This window comes from Sminthopsis crassicaudata, chromosome 2 (assembly GCF_048593235.1).
Source record: "Sminthopsis crassicaudata isolate SCR6 chromosome 2, ASM4859323v1, whole genome shotgun sequence".
In the NCBI taxonomy this organism is placed as follows: Eukaryota; Metazoa; Chordata; class Mammalia; order Dasyuromorphia; family Dasyuridae; genus Sminthopsis; species Sminthopsis crassicaudata.
This window is the reverse complement of record NC_133618.1, coordinates 322911890-322936210: the sequence shown is the minus strand read 5'-3', so window position 1 is coordinate 322936210 and position 24321 is coordinate 322911890. Positions and strand designations below refer to the sequence as shown.

The 24321-nt window shown below is 34.3% G+C and overlaps 1 protein-coding gene across 1 annotated transcript in view; it reads left to right on the top strand.

Annotated features, from left to right (window-relative positions):
- SLC35F4 (solute carrier family 35 member F4) overlaps nt 1-24321 on the top strand; it is a 235976-nt gene that overhangs the window by 167024 nt on the left and 44631 nt on the right. The window contains 1 exon segment of the mRNA XM_074290219.1: nt 13235-13423. Coding sequence (XP_074146320.1) covers nt 13235-13423 — 189 coding nt within the window.

Sequence of the window (24321 nt, the reverse complement as noted above, 5' to 3'; positions counted from 1 at the left end):
AGGAAACCTAGCACTTCCCAAGGCTATTCTATTTAGGGGCAACACTAATTGTTAGGAAGTTTTCCTTGACAAACAAACCTAAATCCACTTCTTTTCCCCATGCTCCTTTGGATGCCTGTGAAAACTGGACATTATGCCAATGCCATGGTATTGTTTCCGTATGAATTACCTTAGAAAGATTCTGAAGATCATCTGGCAGGATATGATACCAGACACTGAGGTCCTTTCTTGAACTAAACTGCCAAGCATTCCAACTCTATTGAAGAGAACTCAATTCCATTGGGCTGGCCATATTATTTGAATATCTAAAGTATGCATGCCAAAAAAGACTATCTTAATAGATAACTCACAAGGTGGTCAGAAAAAAATATACGGATATTCTCAAAGTCTCTCTTAACTTTAGAATTGATTGTATGACATAGGAGACACTGGCATAGGACCGCCCAGCATGGTGCATCCTCATCAGAGAAGGTGTTGTGCTCTATGGGCAAAACAAAATTGAATTAGCTCAGAAGAAATATAAAATGTGCAAAATTAAGAGAGTCCATCCCAAATGTCCATAGGAACTATTTATATTCAACCTGTGGCAAAGCATTTTGAGCTTATATTGGTTTGATCAATTGGACACACCATAACTCAATTCTAACACAGTGATATCATTTTGGTTCTCTTTGAGAACAAAGGACGATAACTAACCAACCAACTGCTTCTGGTTATTTCCTCTCAAACAAGTCTTATCATCCATTTTCCAAGTAAAAATTATTCAGATACTTAAAGACAATTATTTTATTTTCCCAGTACTCTGAGTTGAACATCCCTATTCTTTCAACCAGTCCTCTTATGGAAAGACTCAAGACTCTTCAGTATCCTGGTGATTCTTATTTGAATCTTCCCCAGATAATTAGTTAGCTGTGCAGGGTAATGCAGAAACAGTTGTCTCCTTAATCTTAGATGCTATTCTCTCAACACAGATCACTACTGCATTAGCTCTTTTGATGATTATAGCACGATGACTTTATATTTGTCCTTATTTATTTTCATCTGATTTGATATAGCTCAATGGTCTAAGAGCCAGTCAAGATCTTTCAGAATCCTGCCTCTTTCTCTGCCAGTTGTCCTGCTGTGGGTTTGTCATTTGAAAATTTGATGAGCATACCTTAGTTTTATTCACCAACCCCATCCCAAGTTGAGCTTTAGCACTCGACACAATTTTGACACAATGCTATACTCTTAAAGTCATCCTCTGTTACCTGCCATTGCTTTCATCTTCTATACATAGCTTTTTATAAAATCTAAAATACTGACTTCTAGTTCAAATGGTAACATTACAAGTTGCAGAGAAGTCCCATTCACTCACACAAATAATAAGTACCTGAAAAGGATCCCTGGATATACCCTTGATAAAGGAAGCAAAATAGAAATATCCCCCACTATCTAGCTTAAAATTATGTGAAAAGATGTCCAGAAACCATCAAAGACTAGATTAAGATTTACAATAGAAAAATTAGAGCAAACACTGGTAAATGAAATCACTGGATGTCATGAAGCTAGAGGATAAAATCCAGCATAAGATCTCAAAATCAATTCTGAATCTAGGTGGTGCTCTGAACAAGAGGCTCGCACAATAGCACAAGCTCTAGTTGAGGTAACTGAACTCAGATCCCAGTGAGACATATTCAGAAACAATGCAGGAGAATGTATGCCAATGTTCCTTGAAGCACCAGTAATCTCAGGAGGAGACAAGGACAATTCAGAGCCTGTGCTCGGGAGACTAGCAATAATTTAGAGATCAGCATATTCTCTAGTACTTCACTAGGGTTTTTTAAGACCACAATGGAGGACAGAACCAAGAGCTGCATATGAAAAGCAGAGAGAAATGAACCAATGCCGCTGGATCACCAAGAGATTGAGATAAAAGCCATGAGATGAAACAGGGTTTGGAGCAAGCCCCGCTATTCACATTAGAGCCACTTTAGAGGCAGATAGGTGATGCTGGATAAAGTGTTAACTAAGTCTGAAGTCAGAAAGACTTCAAATCTGATCTCAAACATTTACTAGCTATGTGACCCTCTTCTAGCCACTTAACTACAGTCTGTCTCAATTTCCTCATCTGTAAAATGAGGTTAATAATAGCACCTATTTCCCAGTGTAACTGTCAGGAGCAAATGAGATAATAGTAAAGTACTTAGCACAGTGCCTAGTATGTAACAAGCACTATGAAAATGTTATTATTATTATTTTTATTATTATTGTTGTTATTGTTATTATTGTTATCCAGAAAAATAGTAACATTGATATACAGACTACAAAGGAAATAAGACCAAAAAGTATCTACCTCTAACCCATCTGAAAGTCTCAAAGAGCACAAAGTTCCAATGCAAGAACTAAGGATAAAAAAGATCAGTAAACAGAAGAAAATAATGACCTATAATGAATATTATGGGTTAAGAGATACCCCTAGAAGAAAAGTAACTTCACAATCATTATAAGCAGAACTTAAAGGAAAAAAAACGATGACCACCAGAACTATAAGAAGAGTTGAAAGAAATAAAAGATAAAAATGAAATTATAATAGAAAATTGGGTTCCAGGAGAAAAATTTAGAAGAAAAATAATATGAACTCTTATCTGCGTCAGATAAAGAAGGGTCAAGTTTATTTTTCAAAGCATTGGTCTTTTTAATCTATTAAATTTCAATCATAAAATTATATCAGTTTTTTCAAGGTTATTCTTATTTGTTACGTATCTTTACTTTTTGCACTTTTGAATATTGTATTCTAGCATTTTCTCTTCTCTATTGTAGTTAACAGCAAAGTTGTATGAGATTTTGATTGTGGCTTCTTGATGCTCAAATTGTTTCTATCTGCTTGAATAATATTTACTTTGACTTGCAAGTTCTGGACTTTAACGACGATATTTGTGACATGCTCCATTAGCCTCCTTTCCTATGTAGGTTATGCTAGCTCTTTCCTTGAAAGGCAAGAATGTGTTCCCCAAGACTTGGGGCTAAGTCTGAAGCTGTCTCACCCTTGAAACTGCTTCCTGTTGGTTTCAGTTTACAGAGACATAACTTTCTGGTCAGGTTCTATTAGATTTGATAGAGACCCCATAGATGCCATTAACACACTTAGCTAAGACCAAAGTAGTCTCATTTCCTACCAGAAAGGGAAGAAATAATACCAGACTACATTTCCCAGAAACTCATGCCACAAGGCTCTGAACATTACTTCTTGCCTGAAGAGATCCATCTCACATTAAATTGCTATATTATTTTCCTTGTATTTGTGAAAACCAACATGTGTATATGGTGGTCTCTTCTCAGCTAAACTGTAAGATCCTTGATGACAAGATTGTTTTCAATTTTATCTTTGTATCCCCAGTACCTAACATAATGCCTGGTACCTAGTCAGTACTTAAAAAATATTATTGATTGCTTGGTTACTAGAAGACTTAGTATGTGGAGACCATGTCTTATTTGTATTTGTAGTTCCCTCTGGACCTAGCATAGAGTTCTAGAATCTAGGCACATCAACAACTTAATAATAATAATAAAAAAGCTTGTTGTAACCAATTAATTAATGATTTGTTCAGAACTGAGAAAGGACAATTACATTATTAGTAACTTTAGAGAAGGAAATTTTAATCTAATGAGATCATAAGCCAGACTGTAAGGAGTTTAGTAGAGAGCAAAGAGGAAGTAAAGGCACTGAGTAAGATTATAGATTTTCTCAGAATTCAGCTAAAAAATGGAGGAGAGATTTGGGGTGGTAGCTTTCAGGGTTGGTTGAGAGATGTTTAAAGGAGGAAATAGCCAGATGAGACTGAAGATTAGTGAGATAAGAGGAAAAAGGGAGAGGACTGTCTACTAAAGAAGATGGGACAGAATGGAATCATTTGGCCTTGTAGAAGGCCTTAGGAAAGAGGGCTATCTTCATGTGAGATGGGGTGCAAGAGTAAATAGTGAACAAGGGCATTTGGGACATGTGAAACAAGGTAGATGAGCAGGGAAGAATAGGAAGCTCTTAGTAAATACCCTCAATTTTTTTTTCAATGAAAGATGAGATAAAATTTTCAGGTGAGAAAGTTTGAGAAAGAGGTTTCAGCTTTGAAGAAGGATAAAAAGGTTTAAGATAGCCAGTCATTGTAATAAGTAGCATAGGAGATTATTGGGGAGGCACAAAATATTGCCTTGTTGCAGTTAGGGCTCTGTTGAAATCACATAACAAATTCATCTTGGATCCATACAGCATGGTTTTATGATATTCTTCAGCTTCTTTTGGTAGCATGTGAATAGGAACAAAGGCTGTGAATAGTGAGAATAATCCAAGGGTTGAAGCTTGATAAGGCATAATTGCCAATAAGATAAAGAAGCAAGGAACATGAATGTAGGAAATAATATGGAGTTGAAAGGATTGAGATAGAAAAGGGGAAAAATATAGTCAGTCCAAGGGGATGGCCTTGGATAAAACTGGGGGATGAGAGGCATTGTGAGAATGAAGAGCAGCTTTGGAGATTATAAAGGAAAAAATGAATAATAAAATGTGAAGTGGGATTTAGGATCCAAGATATAACATAGCTGCTCCTAGCTGAAGTGGGGTAGAGAAGTGGAACATAAGAATGAGTAAATTGAAGAATTAGAAATTTATGATGTTTGAGGGAATATGAACATGTATAATAAAATACCCTGATATAAGGGTAAAAGTTGGATGAGAGAGAAAAGATTGTGGGAGTTAATAGATAGTAACTACTAGAATGTTGATTAAGTGATAAATATGGATTAAGTGAACTTCAAAGGAGAATGGGTTACTTAGTATTGAAATAGAAAGATATAGATAGTAGAGGGAGAGTCTGGAAGTGATAATGAGAAACAAAGAGAATAAGTTTTTTTTTTTAATTTTGCAAGAACAATTTATGTAATGTTCTCTTCTCTAAAATTTAATGTTCTCTGTGTGCAGGTTTCTTGGGGAGCTTCTGGAGGCAGCCTTAGTTTCAGTTCAGTTCAATTATTTGGGTCCCAAATGCAGCCAGGAGTTAAAGTCCAAATACTTTATTTTATCCTTCAAAATCTTGTCTCACTCTACCATAACTGAATTAGAGGTATGAATAAAATACATTGGTACTAGAAAGGGACTAGAATGTCATCAGGAGAGATTCAAGTATGAGAAAGGATGGAAGAATTTAGGAAGTGAAAATTTTAAGATTAAAACTGGTTCAGAGAGCACAGTAAAAGGGATGAATAAATCTAGAAAGGCATATAGGAGTAAGGAAGGGTTTCGTGTAAGAAAATGGGTTATGGGGGGGTGTGCCAAAATGTAATGTCCGGTTAACTTTCTGAAGGGCTTTGGGAGCAGCCTTGGTCTCAGTAGAATAATCATCACGAGAAAAGTCAGGAATAAAGTCCAAAGTCTTTATTGCCTACTTCAGTTTCCCAGACTGAATCAGTCTGCTTCACAGTCTCCTCCAGCAGTCTGCCAATCTGCCAGTTTCCCCAAATAATGAAGGAGGCAGGAGAACCCCCATGAGAATAGTCAAAGATAAAATGCCTGTGGATGACTTTGTCCTCAGTTTAAATACTCTATTACAATTATGTCAACTGTAGAATTATTACATCATCATGCTAAGTGCTAAGTATATGTAAACTAGATAACCCTTGTCTCTTCAATTCCACTAAGTTAACACCTTGTTTCAAGTATACTTCTCTCAAGTATACTTCTTCAAAGTTCCACCCTCTACATCAGGGGATAGAAAAAGGAGTTTTTTTACAATGACATTTGGAATACCAAAACAGGATACATGTACGCTAACCATTGAATTTAGACTGGTTATTAGTGGCAGGAGAAAGGTATATTGAGAGATATAAATAATAAAATTGTTCAAGTCTATTGATTTCAGTTGGTTGGTAGGTGGTAATATGTAGTTTGTGAGGCCCAGGAAGGCAAGTAGAAAAACAGAAGGCACTGCCTGGTGGAATCTGGAAAGGAGGAAGGAAGTAGCAATTCTAGATAGTTCTAATCTAGGAATAGGATCTGAAACATTATTCCTATTTGTAACATTATTATTGTATAGTAATTTTTGGGGGGTTCTGCTTATTTCACTTTGTGCCAGTTCACATGATTATTTTTATATTTTTCCAAATTCATTATTTCTTACATTGCAGTAATATTTCATTATATTCACAGACCAAAATTTGTTTAGACATTTTTCCATTGTTGGACATGGACTTTGTTTACAATTCTTTGTTCCTTAAAAAAGTGCTATTTTATTATTTATAAAAAAATTTCCTTTCATCATTAACCTGCTTGGGGATATATCCCCAGCAGTGGATCCAAGGATATAGAAATTTTATTCAATTTCTTGGCATACCTCTAAATTGCTTTCAGAATGATTGAGCAATTGACAATTATACCACAATGCATCAGTATAATCTATAGATTCTCCATGATTCCCTATTTCTTTTCTTTGAAATCTTGTTACTTTGCTGGGCAGAAAGTAAAGCTTTGGAGTTTTTTGGATTTCTTTTCTCTTATTATTATTTCAGAGCAATCTTTCATGTAGTTGTTAATATTTTATAATTTTTCTTTTGAGAAATGTTTGTTTATATCCTTTAACCAATGGGTGTTAGGATTACCAGGTGAGAATTCAGGTTGTCTGGACTCAGGTTGACTTGACAGTTCTCTGGCTCAGACCTTTGGCTCAGGCCCTTAAAGGGAGTTTACACCTTAGGAATTCTAAGAGGAACAAGTTCATTGGTTGTAAGTAATTCCCACAAGCCCCTGGGAGTACCCACAAGTCCATTTTCTGGGAGCATAAAAAGACGCAACATTGAGCCTGGAGAGCAGTCTGGATTGGGGAAGGACAAGAGCTGGAGGAGATTCAGAGCCAGGATTCAGGAAGAAGAAGAGGCTGGCTGGAGGCTCCAGAAGCCTCCCAAGAAACCTGCTCATAGAGGAAAAGATTATATAGAAAAGAAACTTCCTCCCAGAGAATGGACTTGTGGGTCCAATTCTCATCTGGTAATCCTAACAAATGGGGGAATAAATTTTGGTTTTATGTAAAATATCATTTCCTAGATATCTTGGATTTCAATATCTTTTCGGGGCTCTCTCTTTTCATATTCCATTTCATATGTGGTCTCATCAGCTTTGTTGGATTTAATTAGTTCTATGCTCATGATTCTTAGATATACTTATCTACCTTCAGTTTTAAATCCCCAACTACTTTCTGGATATCTAAAACCAGATGTCTTAGAGAGAATTTTAAACACAACATGTCCTAAACTCAATTTATCATCCCTTTCCCTCTAAGCACTCTTCTCTTTGTATTTTTCCTATTACTAATTACTAAGGCCACCATCTTCCCGGTCACTGAGGCTTATAACCTAGGTATCATTCTTGACTCTTCCTTTCCCTCTCCTTTTCCTTTCTTTCTGTCTCCCTCCTCCCCTCACCTCTTTCCCTTCCTCCCTCCCTTTCTTCTCTTTCTTTCTCTCTCCCTTTCTGTCTCTCTCCTCTTTCTCTCCCCATCTCTCCTAAAAGAGTTCATGTGACTTGCCCAGCATCACAGCTAAGTAAGTATTGGAGGCAGGACTGGAACTCAAGTCCTCTTAACTCCAAGTTCAACACACAGTAGATACCCTGTGATAGATAGCTGCCACTTAGTAACAAAGTGATATTTGGCAAACTATTTTATTTCTTAAAATTCCAATCACTTCATAATTAAAAATAAGAATACTTGTACTTGCCTTGCTGTATATATATATATTCCCCAACACTTAAATTTGTTATGGGCCATAACTTGAAACAAAGTGCTAATGCTTATGTACTTAGTTCACACCTTTAAAGAGTGTGTGTGTGTATATATATATATACATATATGGTGGAGATTAACAAGTCATGGAGATTCACCAGTCAGGCAGAAATATAAGCAAGAGGCTCTCAGGGCCAGAGCCACAAGCCCACAGAAACCCACAAGCCCATTCTCTGGTAGGAGAAGTCAAGATTCATTCCAACTTCCACCTTTGCACTGACTGGAGACATTGGGAGGACAAGAGGCTGAAGCTGGCAGAGACAAAGGACTAGCAGCAAGAGCTCTCGGAACCAAGGAGAGAGATAGGCCTCTATTAAAGCTAACAGGAAAAGAGACAAGATTTTGAAGGATAAAATAAAGTATTTGGACTTTAACTCCTGGCTGCATTTGGGACCCAAATAATTGAACTGAACTGAAACTAAGGCTGCCTCCAGAAGCTCCCCAAGAAACCTGCACACAGAGAACATTAAATTTTAGAGAAGAGAACATTACATAAATTGTTCTTGCAAAATTAAAAAAAAAAAACTTATTCTCCTTATCCATGAATGGCCAACAAAAAGTTCAGTCTTTAAAGTTCTGCATATATGAAAAAAGACTGTTAGCAAACTGTTGGTTTGGCCAGCTTGTGAGCATGAAAATGTTGTGATGTTTTTCTGGGTCAGTCTGGAGCCCAAGTGCTTTTAATTTTTATGTGCAACATTTCATTGGATTAAGTTGGAGGGAAGAGTTAAATATATTGTAATATAAATATACAAAGCAAGTATTCTCAAAAAAGTAGATTCTTTTCTACATGGAAATACATTTTTGTTGAAGTCTAATATTAGATTTCCAAAGAATTACTATTTTAAAAGGAACCTGGTATGTGCAGAGAGAGTGAATTTCTAATTGTGCTTCTCTTTATTGTGATGATGATGGTGATGAAGATGAAGCTAATGATGATGGTAATAATGAAGATGATTCTGCTAGTTCTGGCTTAAACATAATAAAGTTAGGATAAAAACAAACTTGTTTCAAATACAAAGAATAGGGTCCATTGACCTGCTCATATTAGCTTAAAACATGTAAGCCAAGTTGCCTGGAGCTTCACATTTTCATTCAGCATTTGCTTGCTGCTTTGTTTCTTACTTGACACAATGACAGGGAAATGGAGGGCCAAGCCTGATTTCATCAGGTCACTGATTTCTTGATAGCTGCACATTTCCAGAGCATTTTTTCTCTGTCTTGTGTTGCTGTGGGGATGGCTGACTAATTTGCAATCTGAAATCTTGGCTTCATATCTAAATATATATATTTTTAATTTTAGAGTAGCATAATTGCCAGTATTTGTTTTTATATGACTGTCAAAATGATGAGAAAAAGATTTATTGAGGCATTGCTTATGTATTTATTCTATGCCAATCTGAAAACATAATAGAAAAATGAATAATTTTTTAAAAAAATTATTGCCTCATTTAGGAAATGGATTAACTCAAAAGCTTCTAGGCTTTAGGATGTAATCCAGATTCTTTTCCCTTTCTGAGAGAGGTGGTGGCTGGAAGCCAGATTATTATGGAGGTACAAATAGACTTTTATCCTAACGCTACCCACGCACTTCAAAATGCACCCTATGCCCTCTAATAATAAATCTTTTGTCTTAGTTTTAGAATGTTTTTCATACTCTGGCACTTCTGGATAACAAGAAATACTGGTAGACCAGATTATTTGCCTTTAAATAAATTTTGGGGATCACACAAAATCTTCAATGACAGAGGAAATCCTAGTAACAAATACATTTTTAAAAATGAACTAGGTCTGGTACCAGAGCAAAAATCAGGGATGCAAATGATTTAATGATTAGCCATTCAAAAATTCTCATTGAGTATACACTATTAACAGAGCACTAGGCTAAAGTATCGTGAAGGGATTTAAAGGAAATAAGATAGAATTACTAACTTTGGAGAGTGTCCAATGTCTTTGGGGGGAAAATATGTGCTCATCAAGAATTACATATGAATTCAATGAAATTTACTTAAACTTATGAATCTATTGTGGGCTATGCATTTAGTGTAATGCCAGTATTTACATGTAATATGGGTATGTTGGTCTATGGAGAATCATCAGTTGAAACCTGAATAGATATTCCCAGCCATTCATTTAAATATGTCAAGATATTCTACATCTGGCTTTATGTTTTCTTGTAGAAACTTGGGCACAATCAATATCTAGTCATGATAACTTACTATGATGTAGTAATATCTTCTAATTGACCATATGGCTCAGAGGTTCATACAAAAAAGACAATGTGTCCATCTTCCTTTCTCTCTTTCTTTTCCCTTTGTGGCCATGAGAAGGTAGGACTACATTTTGCTGCCTCAAAGAGCCAGGTGGGGGAAGAATGGCTTTCCTATCTCCTATTTGGCTATCATGACTGTGATGGCATGGTTATGTATTTCTCTGGTGGTTGTTTTTTCTCTTATTTTAGACAAACAAATGTTCTAATATAGTTATATTCAGAAAGTAATTGTATGAATTCAGGTAATCCAGAGATTGCACTCACAAGTGGCTAGAGAGAGTAGCAACAGCCACAGGAATTGGCAATCCTGAGATGGATGTGTGGAGTCCGCAATTTTGTGGGCATTTCAAGGTCTGGAGAGTTTGGAGAGCAATAGCTGGAACTGAGCACCTGAGTGGTATATTCCAGCAGACATTTCAACAATGGTCTCAGAAATGGATAAACCCATCTAGCAGAGTTGTCATATTTTGCATTCCAGTAAAGCAACTCATCCAACACCAATACAACACTCTCCAACAAACTGCATGAGGACTCTACAACGAGGACCAGGGGTTGGGCAACATATCTTTGACTTGCATGTTCCTTGTTCATGTGCTGTGCTTTCATTGTACTCTTAACTTTATGACCATTCCCCTTGGTTACCTTTTAAAAGCAAGAAGAGAGGGTTCACCTATTTTTTCCTGGGGATTAAAAAAACTACTGTGCATACTATATTGTATCAGTCATCCCTTTTCTAAAGCTAATGGAATCAAGTGGTTGGTTAATAGTGGCAATTAGACTAGTGAAGACTTTGGGGTGATATTATTAAGAACTTTAGTTCTTCAAGGTTACCCTAAGTACTTTGAGGACAGTTTCAGCTGCCCTCTGAGGATCCCAAACAATGAGTATAAGTTCAGTTGAAGTGAACCCCAAAGAGTGCAAAATTGCTATCCTCATGAAGAAGTCAAGTAAGGGAATGATACTTGTACAAGATCTATAATATGAAATAATATATGTTCACCAAGGCATTTGCCTATTTTATGAATTCAACCAAATAGAGAGCTTTCCTTAAGAAAGTGAGGCTTTCCTAGGAAAAAAATATTCAAATGATTGTCCTCATGATTTGATTAGTCTAGAGGAATAGATGCATTAAAAGCTCAGCCTATATTCCTTTGATTTGGCAGAATTTCCTCTGGCTTTAAGGATTTTTTTTTTGTTTCAGTGTTTCTGCCTGGCAAATACAGAAGTAGAAGGGTATGAAATTTATTTTTAGTAACTACATAATTTTAATCCTTTATTGAAATGATCATTTCATTTTGTTTTGTGGTCCACAAGATTTCATTGAATTCTAATTCCAAGTCTGAATAACAGGACTAGCTTGAGCTTGGTCCGGTCCAAAATAATGAACAAAGACTGAATCAGTAATAAGCATATTATGTTTAGGGTGCAGTGAGAGATTATTCTGGCTGGATTGAAAGGTCCTTGTTAGAGAATAGTGGAAGATAGATTTGTTTAGAAAAGATAGGATTATACAATGGAGGGTCTTTAAAACAAGGTTGAGTTTTGACATCACACTATACTTTATCTAACTTAAAAAAATACAGTCTATCAAAATACATGTGCACCATAATGCAAAAAGAAAATGAAGCCCACATCATCATAAGGTTCTAATCACTTCTTGCTGTAACATTGAAAGTCTCCTAATTGGTACCCTTCCCTCAAGCCACATTTATTAAAGTGATTTTTAAAAATAAAAAATCTGACCATGTTATTCTTTTTTTATTTTTTATTTACTAAATAAACCTCAATAGCTCCTTATTAACTTAAGTATAAAAGATAATGATGTATTTGACTTTTAAAGCCCTTTATAACCTGGTCCCAATTTATCATTCCAGCCTTATTAAGCCTTATTATTTTTCTTGCATTCTCTGGTCCTACTAATTTGGTTTTCTTGTTCCTTACACTTGATTTTGCATTTCACATCTCCTAGTCTTTCAACTTGCTATCCACCATGGAATGAACTCCCTCTTTACCTCCATCTCTTACAATCTCTTATTTCATTCAAAACTGTGCTCAGTTTTCATCTTTTGCATGAAGCCTGTTCTACGGTATTTCTAAAGCTACTAGTTCTCTGACCTAATTATCTTATATTTTATATATTTTCTATGTATTTATGTGTGTATATTACCTCTTCTTTCCCATGATAATGTAAATTCTTAGATGAGAAGACATGTTTTATTTTTGTCTTTCTGTCCCCAATTCCTAGTGTGTTTCCTGGGGTTTACTAAATACTAATTGATAGAATGATTAATTAAAGAAATCTTTGTCCTTTTTGCTAGATTCCACTATTCATCAGGGGAGAGATCAGTACATGTAGAGGACTATGAATTATTGCCTGCTTCTGGAGAGTATTACAATAGAATGTAGTCTTAGAAAGGTTAATCTGGCAATGATGTGCAAAAAGTCTTGGCAGGGAAGAAACTGGAAGCAGACCCGATAGGGTACAATGGCTGGCCTTAAAATAAAGGATAAGTATTATGTATAATTTGTATCTTTATGATAAGCATAATTTGTCTTTTTTATAGGACCAAGATAAACCTTTTGAATCTATATCATTATATCAACAATAAATGTAATTGATAACAGAGGTACAACACAGATATCATTATGCATTCTAGATAATTGATGGAATTTTTTTGCAGGAGGGTGTCTAGTAATCTCATTGATATAATGACTTAATTTTGATTTGTGATCTCATTGGTATAGGAAGTTCCCAGTGAGGAAATTTCCTTTACCAACTCTTACTTTTAACTGTTCTGTAACTTACATTCTTAGAGAATTGATTAATTGCATAAAAGGTTTAATGTTTTGCCCAGGATCACACGATGGATGTGTCAGAGGAAGTATTTTAATCAGCATCATTCTTACTCCAAGACCAACCATTTACACATACCTATATTCTGGCTTAAGGATCTCCTACCTTGTAAAAATTGATGCTTTCTTCTTAGGATTCTACTAGAAAGCTATTGTTATTGTGGCCAGGTCACTTCTTTTGAATGTGATATCAATATGAATTTCACTGTTGATTTGCTTTAAAAAACCCAAAAACTTGCTCTAGCTTTTTCCTCCAGAAAATTCTCAAACTGATAACAACAACAACAAAACTCTTTCTTCTCAGGTACCACTAGATCATCTGTCATTCGATGCAAACCAGGAGCCAACTGCCCCAATTCGCATAGTAGTATTATTAGGCAGCTGTCCCCTTTGTCTGGTGCTGAAGATTCTGCAGCCCCAATTCTTGAACTCCAGAATCGAAATTCCTCTGGAGTTTGTGGACACAGCAGAGGAGAAAGACAGAACAGATCAGGTAGGCATATCAATTGCTCTTAATATGTCAATGCTCTTTGTGACAAATGTTATTTATCTGTCTGTGAAAGATGTCACCCTGTATACAGAATGTGGAAGAGTTAACATGTTCTCTTTTGAATAATCAAACAACATGGAAATAATTGGGAGATAAGAGGCAGAGAAAAAAAAGAAGTCTAACAGTAAAATTTTCTAATAGCTGAGAAAGTAGACACTGGCACAGAAAAACCTAAAAGAAGATCAAAATACAGATACCTAACAAATCTTAAGAAATAATTATTTCCCCCATCTTCAGGCTGTTAGAGAATTCAACTCCTTTAATATTTTGAGCAATGGCATAAGCATATCACATTCTTTGTTCTTAGAAGGATAATTTTAAGTAAAAAAAATTAAAGAAATCTCAAGGAAATTGTTGTTCTTTATTTGGATTTCATTAACATCAGTATAGATGCAGAAATTAATCACAGTACATTAGGTTGTTTGTTGGTGGGATATGTGTAGGGGAGACCAGGGTAAAGAAGATAAGAATAAGAAGGCAGTATTTGCACATATATTATATTACCCTGGGCTGAGCTTACATAATATGAATCTTGATTTCTCACTTGGAGTCAGAGTTCAAATCCTGCTTCATATAACTCTGTGACAAGGATTGAACTATATTCAACTTCACAAAGCCTTAGTTTCCTCTTCAACATAATGGAGATAATAAAGATATTACTTCCTAAACCCAAGTAGTTGTTAGAAAAACAATTAGCACATATTTTAAATGCTATATCAATGTGAATATCCATAATTATTCATTAGTTCTAGTTCCTATTTTTATCCTATTTGTCATTTATCCTACTTATTCATTATTGTATAATAATATCCTATTATTATTTATATAATCCTATATTTATTATATTTATAGAATAAAATTTATTCTATTTTATTATATTTATCCTATTTTATTCTAATATAATATCCTATTTTATTCCTTTTTAACCCTAGATTTTCCCACCAGTTAGTTAATTAACATTTATTAAGCATCTACTATGTGCTGGGCACTGTGCTAAATGTTATCAACATTAAAAAAGCAACTGGCAATTGCTGTTCTTGAAGAACTCACAAACTAAAGGAGGAAACAATATGCAAATGACTATATACAGACACGCTATGTGCAGACATTATAGGGTATTGAATTCAGAGTTAGAAAGAACCATGTTCAAATCTAGCCTCATTATATTTATGATTCTAAGTAAGTCATTTGACCTCTCTGAATCTCAGTTTTTAAAAAATATTGAACTCAACAGTGTCTAATATTCATTCTAATTCTGAATGTATGATCCTATGACCAAGTTCATGACTCAGCCTGCTTTCTAATCATTCAAACCATTAGATCCTTTTTGTCTTCTCTTTATTGTCTTTAGCTCTAAAATAGTCAGCTATATTTTCACTAGACTAGTAAAAACTCTCCCTCTCCTATATCTTAACATTCTCTTATACCTGGAAGGAGTGAATTCCACAATTAGCAATTTGTATTCCCATTCCTGGATTCTCATCATCTTCTATTGAAAGTCTCATTTTTTCCTACTTCAAATTTATAATCTTGGTCTGTGTTCATATGTTTGTCTCTCAATACTATTCAGTCATCCTTCTGTTTTTGTTGAAATTTCCTACAATATAGCTATTCTATATGTTTTTTCAATTTAAAGTCAAATTCCATTTCTTTTTGTTCACTTCAGACAGGTTAAACTAAATACACTTTACATGAGCTTTTTAAATTTTCCTTCTTTCACCTCAAAATTTCATAAAAATTCCATATTTTATCTTCTTTTCTATTAAGTATTCTGCTTAATATAGATCTACCGAATGAGTGTAAAAGCATTTATTAAGTGATTTTCATGTACAAAGTATTTTGCTAAGTGCTAGAGATACAAATAGGAAAGCAGAAAACATGTCTGTTCCCATGGATCTCACTGATCAACATTCTAATAGGGAGAAACAAGACATGTAGGAGGTTTCTGCTACAAGTCATATGAAAAGTCCCAAGGAAATTAGGGTACAGTGGTAAAACTGATGGTGATGCACTTTCTTTAAAGTTATTCACACTGATAAAATCCAGGATTTTGGTACCACAAACTTAATTTTCCTGAAGTATCTTTAGTTGTTGAGGAAGAAATGACTGAAACATCTGCAGGAGAAGATTAGCTTACATCTCCATAATAGTTCTTTACCTAGATCAGAGCTTCTTAAACTTTTTCCATTCATGACCCCATTTTGCCCAAGTAATTTTTATATGATCCTGAATAAATAGATATATAAAATAGGTATACATATCAAATACTTACAAATGATAAATTATAATTTTGTAACCCCCATATTCTGTCATGAGATCCCATATGAAGTCATAAACCATGGTTTGAGAAATTGGACCCTAGAGGAAGATTTTTTCTTTTCCTGAAGGTGGGAAGAAAAGCAATAACATTTATCACTATTTAATTTTAGTGAATACTAGATAATATCACCAAATAAAGTAGATTATATTTGAAATACATGAACAATACATTACATTAAATAGGAAATGGACAATAGAAATGCTCCTCACTGGCTATAATACTTATATGGAGAAGCTTGATGAACATAGTTCTTTTGACCCAGCAAAAGGACTAAACAAGCTCAGAAAGTTGTTTCTTCAGTAAACATCTGACTTAGTTACAAAGTAGAAAGTGGTGATAGTGAAAGCCAACACCACATTAGAATACCTGATCATTTGCAGAATCTTAGAAAGAAGGATGTTTTAGGATTATGATCAATAACATCTCCAAAACAAAAAAAGAAAATTTGGCAAGATATTCAAACAAGCAAAGTTACCCTTATGGGCATTTAAGGATGAAAATGTAAGGAGAGCAACGAACAGCAAAAGAAAAATATTCTCCATCAAATACAGTAGTGTCATCATACTTGGACACTAACACTGTAGTCTTAGTTGAGCTGTAAAGTTGGTAAAAATGACAATAAAAGAAAAAATACGGGAAAAACTTGGACAAAAATGTGATGATATTAAGGGTTAGCATACAATATCTGAATTAAAGGAAGCTACTTAAAATGTGGTAAAAATCTTGGGCTTATTTAATTCTGAGAAAAGATGGTTAATCTATCAACCTATATCACTTCTGTCTTACCTATACACAATCTTTCTGAGTAATCTGCACATGAATCAAGACACGCTTAGTGAGGGTGTTTATAGAAAAATGAACTTTCACAAATTATATCTGATCATGGACTGCATTTTTACCTTTTTTGTTGTTTCTGAAAAAAAGTACTTCATTTGTTGGCACAAAAGGACGCCTTAAAGTCTTTTTCCCAACAATGTGCTCATATTAATATATCAAAATTATTTTAAATTACTGGAAAGATATAATAAATGGAAATAAGCCTTAAGGATCCTCTTCTTATAAACAAAAGGTGAAGTATAAAATGAAGAGATCTATGCTTACCAAAGGTATTTACCAATGTCTGCACAAAGCACAAGAATGATTCCCTTTGGAATAATGTGTTCCTCAGATGCATTTCTTTGTGGATGCCATTTTCTAGATGGCATCATGTTCTAGAAAGCCTCTCTCAAAGGAGCTCTAACTCTCAAAGAATAATTTGGCCGATCAATTCACACAGAAAAAATAAACTGTATATGAAATGTTTATTTTCCAGACTAAAATATTTATTTGAATGGACAACCTTTTGTCCATCAGTATTTATCCCAGGAATTGACATTATATGTGGAAAATGAGTTGGATCTGAAGTCCAAAAGAAGAAGGATTTCAGGGAATTGTAAAGCTCCTTTCTTTACCCTTAACTTTGCGTAAAAGCAAAAACTCATCTTACCAATGCTAACATTCTACTGGAAGTGAGACATGGAATACATAAACTTCTGAAAAAATTAAAAATGAGCATAACATAGAGAGCGTAAGAGATATATGTGATGGACATGAATAGATGACTACATATAATCAACAAATTGTAAAAGGTGTCAACAAGGAAATATGTAATAGAAAGAGAAGACAACAAGAAAATGTATAACAGGAAGAGAAGACAGAAATACATAATAAGAATTTGGACAGCTAGACTGCTTCACTGTTACCTTGTGATGTCAAAATAAGTGAGGGAGTACCTCTTATGGCAAACTTAGGATAAGGTATTATTTCTGAACAGCTTAACCTAGACTTGCTCAATGATTTAGGTTGGAGTGTTAAATTGTAATGAAATACATGGAGACTATAAAAGGTAATTAAAAACAACTTTACTCTTCACAATAAATTAAAATATCTTTCAAATTAAAGAATGATATCAAACAATAATTACTTCTATTACTGTCACCAGGGCAACAGGCAGGTGGAGCTCTAATAAAACTTCTCATCTCAATTCTCTTAAGAGTGTGTGTGTGTGTGTGTGTGTGTGTGTGTGTGTGTGTGTGATTCAAACAGCCTCCATATCCCCTTAAAGAACAACCATCCATCTATCTATCATCTATCTATCTGTGTATTTATTTTATTAATTTATGCTTAAGATTAGGTCTTCCTATCTTGCCCACACTGATGATATGGCAGAGATCACTCAGAGTGTGATTCCACTACTAATTGATATGGGAATTTTGATGTTCTTCATTTCTAACCTGGGTTTACCTCAACTTAGTTATCCTGGTGATTCTCTGCTCCTGGGGACTCATTATATTAATGCTAAACTTAGTTTGCATACCCAATTGACATAACCAACTGCAGCTCAGAATTCAAGAAATTATGAGTCTCAGCTTCCCTGAAACAAAAATAACAGACATGAGCCACTTTGTTTACCCTATTTAGAGAAATATAAAGATATAAGCAAGCCAAGTAACAAAATATGAATATGATCAAGGCACCATTTTGTAAAAATATCACAGAGTGCTAAAGTTTAGAATGTGCTAAGGCTGGCAAGGGAAACTAAGGACAACAAAAATTGGGAGAAAAAAGAGGATTGAAGAGTGACTTGAGGATGGATGGAAAGGTGATAAATGACAACACAGAGAAAGTGAGCTGTTTAATTTATATTTGTTTCTGTTTTCTCTGCAAAGAAATATGATTTTTATACTGGAAATGACAGAACAAAAATGACTCATAGAGAGGTGATATGTAAGAAAAGTAAAGTGAAAGAAAATTTATCTACTCTTGATAAAACAAAGATTAACCCAGATTAACTACATCCTCGGATCCTAAAAGAAGTGATTGATGTGATGGATGAGCTGCTTGTGATATTTGGAAGACCATAAAAATGAGTGAAATAGCACAAAATTGGAGAAGAACAAATGTTGTTTCATGTTTTTTAAAACAAATAGCAGAGTCTACAAATTATAGGATAGCTATCTTGCCTTCAATTCTTGGCAAAAATCTTGAACAAATCTTTAAACAGATGATTGCTTAATAGCTAGAAAGGTAAGAATTGATTACAAAGAACTAGCAAGGGAAAAAAATCATTCCAATCTAGACGTAATTTATCTAGATTTTAAGAAAGTTTTTTGATAAAAAGCTTACACTATTCTTGTGGAACTTACAAAGATGACAACTTAGGCTTACTTAAGATATTCCTTAAAATTGGAGGTTTCTTCAGTTTGTGAGTTGGAGGGGAAGATTCTCACTGATTCCCTTCATTACCTTTCCTCCTGCTTCCTCTGTTACAATCTATGATCCTGGGTTATGATGGAGCTCTGGATGTGCACCCTTTCCATTTCTTCTCCCCATGAGTTATGTGCATGGGTCGTTTGAGTGTTCCATCCTCCCTTCCCAAAATATTTAGGAATTCAAAGATAAAGAAGTTTAAGAGATGACTATAGACAATTGATTCCATAAAGAAGTACTTAATTTCTTTCATTTTTCCATATTCAATAAATTATTATGATTATAGTACAGTCCATGGGAAGGGCAGTGACTAAGAGAGAAGAGAATATGGATCATAGACTTCATATTTTAATATTTTGAAGAATATTCCATATTATCCATTATATTAATTCCATCCCTGGTCAATAACCTCCTTGAAGTGAGCTTCAATCTGAGAATTCCATGGTGACTGGGATTTTGAAAGCTTAGAAAGATTATCCCAAACATGCATAGAATTTATACTTAAGGAAACCAATGGTTTGCTGGTAGAAATATAGTAGTATGTGGTATTCAATTAAAATATTATGTTTCATTACTGAATAATTAATACAGAAACATGCAGTATTTCTATAGACTTAAGGAAAGTAAGACGAGTCACATAAACCAAGGATACCAACAGTAGGACTATAAAAATGAAAACATATGAAAGAACATTGAAAGAACTATATAAAAGATATGAAGCAAGTTCAGCAGAATTACATGCTTATTAAAAAAAACTAGTATTTATTTTTAAAATTTTAAAAATGAGTTCAAAATTCTTTTCCTCCTGTCAGGCCCTCCCCATCCATTGAGAAAGCAAGCAATATATCAACTATACATGTGAAATCATGTATATGTAAAACATATTAGACATATTGCAAAAAATAATGAAAAATGAAGAAAATGAAAAAATTATGCATTAATTTGAACTCAAGAGTTTATCAGTTCTCTTTCTGGAATTGAATAGCATTTTCACTATGAGTTCTTTTTAATTGTCTTATATCATTATATTGATCAGATTTGCTAAATATTTTAGAACTGATCATTGTTACAATATGTTTAACCCTGTTTTGCCTTTTTATTTGATTATCATTTGTTATGACTCAGTATATTGTCCAGGTACTGACCTGAGAGTCATTGTGCTGAGCTTGAAGTCTACCTCTGTCACCCTTTCTGAGGCTCATGTTCTTCATTTGCAAATTGAGATCAGATGATCTCAAAGGTTCTTTCTAGATCTAGAATAAAAGCATATTCTTGATCATTTTTGTCCAATTTTCTATATATAGTCTCAGCCTAAAATCTCAGAAAAAAGAAGAAAAAAAATTCTAGATTTAAAAAAATTTTATTTATAGTAAACTTTTGTTCTTTAGATTGGTTTGGTTACATAGTGCTCTGGTTTATTTTATATTCTGAATAATAGCAATTAAAAATATCTATCAAATGTTATCAGTTTGGGGGAAGACTAAGTCCTTGGAAGCAGAGAGGAAGCTTCTAAAGACTAACTGAATGAAAATTGTAATCTGAATGGAAAGCTAAATTTAAGAGAGAGAAAGAGCGAGAAACAGACAGAATGAGAGTGAGAAATAGAGAGAGAAGGGGGAGAGAGAGAGAGAGAGAGAGAGAGAGAGAGAGAGACAGAGAGAGAGAGACAGAGACAGAGAGAGACAGAGACAGAGAGAGAGAGACAGAGAGACAGAGAGACAGAGAGAGACAGAGAGACAGAGACAGAGAGACAGAGAGAGAGAGAGACAGAGAGAGAGAGACAGAGAGACAGAGACAGAGAGACAGAGACAGAGAGACAGAGAGAGACAGAGTGAGAAATAGAGAGAGAAGGGGGGGGGAGAGAGAGAGAGAGAGAGAGAGAGAGAGAGAGAGAGAGAGAGAGAGAGAGAGAGAGAGAGAGAGAGAGAGAGAGAGAAAGAGAGAGAGAGAGGGAGAAAGGGAAAGGGAAAGGAGTTCTTTCAGCTTATCATCTCTGCCTATTCAAACCTTTGAGAAGGAAATGTGATTGTATTAGATTGGGGTTGCTCTTTGGAGTTCATAGAAGCTAGTGAAGTGTTTTAAATTAGATTCATTGTCTGCTGGTGTAGAGCAGACATTTACTTCAATATTTCTCTATTTAAATTTTTTATAATTATTGATTTTTTCTAATAAGTTTATCTGAATATTGATATGAAATATTGACTAGTAGTAACTTAAAGGATTTATGTATGTGCATTATTTATTTGAAGGAGAAAATCAGTTATACATAGAGAGGCAAAGAACAGATGAATTTTGGTTTATATGGATTATTGCAGTGGTGTGAAAGAAATTTTTGTGGGTTTTCATTATTTCTTAATAACCCTTATAAGCTTCTCAGAAGCAGAGGAAGTTAAATCATGATTTGGGATGGTTTCACTAAGCTATTGAGTCATTGTTAAACAGAATTAAATGGTACAAGGAGATTTGTAAAAAGCTCAGGGAAATTCATTTCTCTGTGTGTGTGTGTCTCTTTCTCACCCTCCCTTTCTCTCTCCATTCCTCCCTCCCTCCCTCCCTCCCTCTTTTTTCCAGCCTTATCTCCCTCTCTCCCTTCCCTTCCTCTCTCTCTACCCCCTTTCTCTCTCTGACTGGGAGCTGAAAGGAGCAATTGATTAAGGGAAAGGTGAGCTGGTATCTGGAGGATGTGCTAAGTGAGGGTTTGCGAAAAAATGAACATGTCCAAAAGGTGAGGAGCCATTATGAGGAAGGAGTAGTTTATCCATTCAACCTCTCTGCACTACTGTTTACACATATGTAAATAGCATTTTCAAAACATTCAAATGTAATATCTTATTTACTTATAGCATATAAAAACTTTAGTAATTCCTATTTTGGTAATGCAAGAATTGTTCTCTTTATTTTACAGATGAGAGAAAGATTAAATGTCTTCTGGCTTTGAGTTCAATTTTTAAACATGAAAAATACAATTCACACATTGTGCTGTAAATAGTTTAAGTTTTTCGATGATTCAAAAAGTAATACAAGATTTTATAATGTTTAAGAGTCACCATCACAAAGGTCAGACACATTATTTTACAGATGGAAAACTGAGTCAGATAGTTAAAAAACTTGATCAGGGTCACATATCTGTAAATGTCTGAAGACATATTTGAGCTCATTTCTTCTGACCTCAGGTATGGTGATTCACATTTGTGAAGTAGCCCAATGTTTTTAGCAATGCTAAAGTAAATTCCCAGGTGCAAAAACACATGAAAACAAAAACAACATCAGAAATATAGAAATGCTATATGGATGTAAATCATGATTCTCTGAAGAATTAAGATTCCACATGACTCAAAAGACAATAGGGAGACTTGTGCTGATTGTAACTAATATATAAGATGTTCACAATAATGACTATATACAAAAATAGTAAAAAGGAAATCATCAAGAAAATGTTAGATCAGAAAAGAGGGTGGGGTGGTCATGTGTCTATAATGTATGAGATAACACAGTAAAGGATAATAAGTGGACATTCTGATAATTGTGTAATTGTAAATTGTAATACACAATTTTTAAAAAGGTCTGGAAGGGGTCTCCAATATATTAAGTAGGTCATCTGTGAAATATCTTTGGGATGGTGTATAGAAAATTAATTCAGGTTGAGAAAATAAGACTGGGTTGTGTCCCTGATATGTCACTGACAACACAAACTCATTTATTAATGTTAAGTAATTTTTCAGGGTTACATTCTCATGTGAGTTAGGATTCCAACTGAGGACTTCATGACTCCAAGCCCCAAACACAGAAGTCTTTTGTAGCTATTGAATGATTTTTTTTCCCAAAATGCCAAATAAGATACAGTTTCTGTTAGTAATGTTATTCTTTATCTCCTAAATCTATTACAGTTTTCTTTTGTCATAAACTTTTAAATTTATTTAACACATTGCCCTTTCAACATCTGTATTTGGGTAAAAATTATCTTTTAATTATCAACTGCTTATAGATTACCACAAAATTTTTACAGGCCCTTTATAGCTACCTGGAAAAATTCTAATCAAGTTTATTTTGCAAATATAGTTATGCAAAACAGAACCTGCTATGTCTTCTAAGGAAGCTTATGATAGTTCTAGTGCAGTGGTAGGAATTACTGCTGATCTCATGCTGAGAAGTTTGGCCACTGATGTTAAAGGGACTGTGAAAAGAAATAATAATAACAATTATATAGTAGTATTTAAGACCCAGTGTTAAGTGCATCACAAATATGATCTCATTATTATCATCACAAAAACATCATAAGATAACTGCCATTATTAGTCCCATTTTATAGATGAAGAAACTTAGACAGTAGAGAAATAACTGGCCCCAAAGTTACACAAATAGTGTATCTCTAAAGGCTGAATTTAAACTCAGCTCTTCCTGATTCTAGAATTTGGTGCTCTATCCATTGCACCATCTAACCACACAAATGTACTAAAAGTAGAATTGTAAATTGATTTAACCATTCTAGAAAGAAATTTAGAATTATATATATATATATATATATATATATATATATATATATATATATATATATATATATATTTGCTGAGGCAATTGGGGTTAAGTGACTTATCCAGGATCACACAGCTAAGAAGTCTTAAATACCTGAGGCCAAATTTGAATTCAGTCCTCCTGACTCCAAGGCCAGTGCTTTATCCATTGCTCCAATCTAACTGCCCCAGAATTATAATCACAATATCTTTGTGCCGCATGGCAAGTCTAATAGAATGTTATTACCAAAAATATGTCTGTTTCCAGGGCGATTCTGGTGTTATTTAAGGAATATTGCAATTTCTTGAAAGTAATCTGACCCCCTTCCTTCCTCCTTTTTGATTTCATGCTTAACAAATTATTCATCTGTAATGTGAGTCCCACAGTATTCATAATGATGAATAAATTCTGTTAAGTTGTTTATCCAAATGCATGTTATAATCTGGATAATAGGCAGCTTATATATACTCAGTTTAAACTAGAGATGTCTAACTCATAGTCCACATCACTCCCTGAGGGTGGCCCAAACTAAATTTGGAAATACTTAAGAAAATTTTAAAAACTGCTACAAAACATATATAATATCAATATGTGGGTTTCTGAGTCAATCAGGTTCATGTACAATTTAGTGGTTTCCATTTCTATTTGCGTTTGACATCATCAGTCTAGAGGACTTTAATATCTATGGGGAATATTCCTTTTCCTTGTATTCTGTGCTAAACAGGGAAAAATACTTTGAGCTTTTATCTGACTGTTTTAT